Source organism: Anastrepha ludens, chromosome 6 (assembly GCF_028408465.1).
Source record: "Anastrepha ludens isolate Willacy chromosome 6, idAnaLude1.1, whole genome shotgun sequence".
Taxonomy (NCBI): domain Eukaryota; kingdom Metazoa; phylum Arthropoda; class Insecta; order Diptera; family Tephritidae; genus Anastrepha; species Anastrepha ludens.
Window position 1 is genome coordinate 50,233,925 of NC_071502.1, and position 6,254 is coordinate 50,240,178.

Below are 6,254 nucleotides of genomic sequence, written 5' to 3' on the forward strand. Positions count from 1 at the left end.
TGAAAATTGAGTAAAGCAGTTACTTATCATAGTAAACAAATTTACGACGATTTCTAAAAACTCAGGTTTCTCATAATAAAGAAAAACAAAGGTACGTTAGCATGTACATGTACATTGTGTCAAAAAATATCGGGAATTGTTCATTTAAAAAGCGCGCGTTACACATATGTCCAGATTTTTTTGCGGAAGGTCGTCTATAGGTTCGCAAAGTTTGAGCGTGATCTGTAAATTAGCTTGTTTTTGGCATTTAGTTATATCACTCAACCGCAGGTGTGCTCTGAGATTTTCACTATGGATAAAAATATCGAACAAAGAATTTGTCTTATATTTTGCGTTTTGAACGGAATTCGTGTGCCGAATCATTGATAACGTTGCAGAAAGCCTGTGGAAAGCCTTGAGTGGTATAAGTATTTTGCAGAGGGCCGAGTAGTCGTGGAAGATTCGCCCCGATATGGTCGCCCATCAAAGCTTCAACGGATGAAAGCGTCGACAAAGTCAAAGAAATGGTGCTGAAAAACCATCATTTAAGTTTGAAATAGGTAATATAGTTCGTGACGTGAGCGTGTGTCACGAATAAATTCGCAACATTTTACGCAATCAATTGGGCATGAGACGTGTGGCTGCTCGACTCGTTCCAAGAGAGTTGAATTTCTTTCAAAATATTCATCGGAAGACGGACCCAACTATCTACATGAGCCGAAACCCAAAAAAACACGTCAAAGTCGGTCAAAAGTGAAAGCCATGCTACTCGTTCTCTTTGATTATCATGGTGTTGTGCACTCGGAATTCATTCCAAATGGTTCAACGGTAAATAAATAATATTTTTTGGAAGTGTTGCGACGTTTGAGAGAAAATGTGCGAAGGAAACGGCCCAATTTGTGGAAAGAAAACTCATAGATCTTGCGCCTTGATGACGTACTGTCTCACAAGGTTCATATTGAAAACACTTCTTTGATCAAAAACTCAACAAATATCATCGAACAACCACTGTATTCACCAAATTTAGCTCCCTGTGACTTTTTTCTTTTCCCAAAACTTAAATTATCACTCCGCGGACGCCGTTTTGAGTCGATAGAGGCCATTAAGGAGAATTCGCTGAAGGAGCTGAAGAAGATCTCTTCAAACGCGTTTAAAAGGTGCTTTAATGGCTGGCCTAATCGTTGGCATATGTGTATTGCTTCGAATGGAGCCTATTTTGAAGGCGGTAAAATAAATGTTGATGATTAACAATTATTTTGGGTTTTATTGAAGAATTTCCGGTTCTTTTTTATGACAGAATGTATCTCAATAGCACAGTTTATATTAAAAAGTAACAAAAGCAAACTACAACATAGTTCGACTAAGTTGTAGAAATTTCATATAAAACTCGTGTACCCAATTACACTTTTTAACAGGATATTACTCGCATCTGATTAGGTGGTGTTTCTAGGACGCTGTATCGGAATCATTCAAGTGTCAAAATAATACAGGCATGACTGTAGTGCACTAAATTTTCAGCCTCACTATTTATTAAGAAGCGAAATTTTCCACTTATCGATTAAACTCACTCATAGTGTGATTGATTTGTTTTCCACTATTCTCAATACTTAATTAAAAATTAATTGATCGACTGAAAATTTAAAAACTTTTATGTATGTATTTATTTTTTCTTGTCTACGAGTTTAAAAGCAATTTTCGTTGCCATTCCTACTCTTCTTTGTAGTGCAACAATTTTCACCAATCGTTACCTTGCTCATACGATGTTATCTTACTTGAACTGCAAGCGAGAGCGCGGAACGAACGACAAAGAGGCACAATCGGCCCCCGCGTTCGGCAAGGTTCGCCATCTGGCTCGGTCCTACTTGAGTGAACATATATATGTATGTATGTATATGCGCATATGTATATAAATTCACATATTTGTATTTGCATATGCCTTCTTCCTGTGTGCATGGTAATGAACCATTTCTCTGTTGAGAATAGGACACGGTGATAGGAAAAGTAGGAAATGAAAGGGAGTGTTTCGAGTGTAATGTTTCTTGAAAAAGTGAAATCGATGATGGTGCCTCTTAGTGTTGTTGACTTATTAACGCCTGATGCACAATCGAAATTGAACATATCATTCATGAATTTTTCATATTTTATACGATAAAATTCACATTTCTCACTCCTAGTCATTGGCGTGCATCCGCAAGTTATCATATGACCTCCAATGTGTTCCGTTGCTGGTTATATTCCTATATACTTAAACCGACAAACAAACCATTTTTTAAAGAAAGAACGTTCAAAATATTTGGATTACTTGACATGGAATGGCTTAGTGTAAAACCAAAAATCTCCGTTATTGTCCAAAAAAAAATTAAATAAAAAATTATACTTAAAAGAGAACTCTTTTATTTATCGCTCTTTGAGAAATTTGGAAAAGTTTACATTTTAAGAGGCACCCTAATGTGTATGTGCTATTGTGACTTAATTTTCCAAAAATATCTTCTTATATTTCATATTTCCATTTTCCTCCCTTTGTTGAAGGTATATGTCATGTCGTCCATAAAATGTCAATAAAGTCAATGTCAATATTAGAAAATAAACTTATGTATTCAAATTTGTTTAGAATAATATAAGTACAAAATTTAATTTCTCATATACCTATAGTGCATTCGTTTAGAAATTCCGGTCCAGAGTATTCATCTGCGCATTGATTTTCGTCGGCAAATGTGTATGTATTTAAATTCTGAGTAGCTTCGTTATTCCTTAAATCTTTATTCTTTACTTAAATTAGAGTTCAATCTTTCTTGCAGTTCAAAATCTTGGCTTTCGGCATCTGCAAACATTATTGCTTTTCGGCACGATGTCGGTTGTGTATGCACTGCGCGTTAATCTTTCGGTGGCAATCGTTGTGATGACAGATAAACAATCAAACCCAGATTTTGAAGTGATATGAAAAAATTATATTTTCATTTGGTTGCAATATCCAAAAATAATATCTCTCTCTCTCTCTCTTTCTCTCTCTATCCCCCCACAAAGGAGTACGCCTGGAGCGAACACATAAAAGGTCTGTTGCTCAGTTCATTTTTCATTGGCTATGTGATCGCACAAATACCTTGCGGCTATTTGTCGCGTAAATGCGGCGGCAAAGTACTTCTGCTCATCTGTCTCGTGAGTTGCTCACTGTTGGCCATACTGACGCCAGTTTGCGCCACCATTGGTAGTTGGCAGTTAGTGCTCGCCTCACGTATACTACAGGGCATCTTTCAAGGTGCTGTATTTCCGTCAGTGCATACGATACTCTCGAAATGGTCACCGGTTGATGAACGGGCGCTAATGAGTTCGTGCACCTATTCGGGTTGTCAATTCGGTACATTTGTTATGTTGGCTAGTAGCGGAGTGCTTGCTGCATCGCGTCTCGGTTGGCCTAGCATTTTCTACATATCAGGCACTATTGGTCTACTATGGGCAGTCATCTTCAAATTTTTTGCTTGTGGTTCACCGAAAGAATGTCGGCGTCTATCCGAACGAGAGCACGAACTCATCTTTTCGCATTGGGGCAATTCAGAATTGCAGGTGCGTCGGAACTCGATGCATCCACCGTGGACATCTTTCTTTAAATCGTGCCCATTTTGGGCACTCACAACTGTACATTGCACTAACAATTGGGGCCTATGGACACTGTTAACCTATATGCCAGTCTATGTAAAAAATATTTTACATATGGACATTGAAAAGAATGCGCTCTCATCGGCGCTACCTTACTTTGCAATGTGGATATTGAGTTTCGTATTTACGGCATTGTCATTGTGGCTCAATCAACGTAAATGTATGTCTTTGGAAACCAGCAGAAAGCTTTTCAACACCATCGGTCATGGCACACCGGCTGTGACGCTGATTGCACTTGGCTACATGGATGCGGATCATGTGATAGCTGCTGTCGCTCTACTAACCGTCACAGTTGGTATTAGTTCGGCTTCATATCTGGGCTATCAGATTAATCACATTGACTTATCGCCAAATTTTGCCGGTATCCTGATGGGCATCTCGAATTGCTTGGCCAATATAACGGGCATTGTGGCGCCGCTAACTGTGGCACTGATAGTCACTAATGAGGTAAATAATTAGAATTTTTTTTTAAATATACTTACAATGATGCTTACATACATACGTGCACTATACAATTACATACACACGCTCACTGGACTTTCTATGTCCGTCAGTCCGATTCGAATATTTGAGCTATGCTTAAGAGCTCTGTTAATCTACAGATATATCAAGGAATGTGTTTGAGGATTTCAGATAGTTACCAGAGCTGTGTATATTTATATGTAAAGGTGCAATTAAATGTAAAACTGCAAATTTGATGTTACTTAATTGATTTTATATTTAGCCCAGTCTTGTTCAGAAGTAGCACAAATATCAGGTTGTCTTCAAGCTTCTATTTAACCCATCCGTAGGATACGCATCAGAAATAATGATAATATATCGACCTAGGGATACGATATGTAAGTTAAAAATGAAGGAATTTTTTCGATTGTTATGGAGCGAGGTACCACTCAAATCATATTGGACGGACAAATATTGAAAAAGAAAATACTTTTAGGCGCAATGGAAATATTCGATACTACGACCATATTTGTAGATAATAGTCGATGCGCCAATAATAAAAAACGAATAGACTCGATCACGAAATTGTTGTATCATTTTCCTACTCGCAGAGATCAAATGAACGCCTTTCAGAAAACGTTAAAGTTGATGATTTACATATACTAAATAACACACATGCCGCATATCGCTGAATGAATTGTTCTACTACCGAAAAACAGACGCCGCCATAGCCGAATGGGTTGGTGCGTGATTACCATTCGGAATTCACAGATACAACGTTGGTTCGAATCTCGGTGAAACCAAAATTAATAAAAACATTTTTCTAATAGCGGTCGCCCCTCGGCAGGCAATGGCAAACTTCCGAGTGTATTTCTGCCATGAAAAAGCTCCTCAAAATATATCTGCCGTTCGGAGTCAGCTTGAAACTGTTGGTCCCTCCATTTGTGGAACAACATCAAGACGCACAACACAAATAGGAGGAGGAACTCGGCCAAACAGCCAAAATATGTAAACATAATTCATTGGCGCAGTTAACTGATCGCGGTGTTAGTCGTATTAAGCCATTGGAAAGTACTATTGGCTGTAATATATCCCAATTACAGTTCACAATGTTATGTAGAATTTCAGCTAACATTTTAATGAAACGTAACATTTTGCTAGCTCCAAACAGTACATTTAACATTTGGATGTAATTTTTAACACTTTAATGTAAGCAAAATTTTCAATCACATACCATGGACATTTTCTGCTACTATTAACATTTTGTGTAACATTTCAATGTAATTTAATATTTTGAACTACTTCTAACGTCCTATTTAGCATATTTATGTAATGCAGTATTTTAATTTTACTCTTTCGCAGAAATCCGTTGAACAGTGGCGTATAATATTCTTTTTAGCATCTTTTTTATATCTACTGGGCAATACAGTGTTTCTGATCTTTGCTAATTTCGAGGTACAGCCGTGGAATGATCCCACAGATTAACAATACTCGTTTATATATGTATGTATGTATGTATAAACTTATATTTATGCAATATGGATTTGCAGGCAAATTTGTATACCTAAATTAATATAAAATAATTTTGTATACTAATTACATTTTAAGCATTTCAATTAGGTGTAAATAATCGCTTCTGTGTAAATTAATGTCTATTGTTGTTGCTCAAGTAATATATTTTGCGAGATTAAAAGAGAAATACTGTTACTATCATTTATTACTATTGTACAAATATTTATACTTAGTAATTCAAGTGGCGAAAAATAATAAACGCCTTCTCCACACACTTGTTTAAGCGTCGTCTGTGAAGAATGTCATATAAATTGCATTCACTGTTGACTCGAGTAAAATTTTGTTTATACAGGGTGAATGGACATTACAGCTAGCATGGAAACAAAACTATTTTGGAGTTAACTACTAAACAAATAACTACCTTTGCGTAGTGAATACGAATCTGGTAGGGAAAACTTCCCCTCCCGACACGCTTTTGCAATAAAAAATATTAAATGGCTGTAAATAGCATTTTTGAACATTACTGAAAAAATTTAGAGATGAAAAATTAATGTTCCAGTCAGGGCTCAGCAGTAAAATTTGCCACAATATTCAACATTTCATCATTAGATGAATTAATTGATTTCAATGATTATTTTCTGCCACCAAATACACAGCCTACCCTGCCT

General features: G+C 36.7%; 1 protein-coding gene across 1 annotated transcript; it reads left to right on the forward strand.

Moving 5' to 3' along the window:
* Positions 1 to 2,564: 2,564 nt before the first annotated feature.
* LOC128866807 (putative inorganic phosphate cotransporter) lies at positions 2,565 to 5,736 on the forward strand. The gene is made up of 4 exons (XM_054107796.1): positions 2,565 to 2,695; positions 2,778 to 2,911; positions 3,004 to 4,080; positions 5,437 to 5,736. The coding sequence occupies exons 1-4, from the start codon at positions 2,692 to 2,694 to the stop codon at positions 5,557 to 5,559; spliced, it is 1,338 nt and encodes a 445-aa protein (XP_053963771.1). The 5' UTR covers positions 2,565 to 2,691; the 3' UTR covers positions 5,560 to 5,736.
* The last annotated feature ends 518 nt before the right edge of the window (positions 5,737 to 6,254 follow it).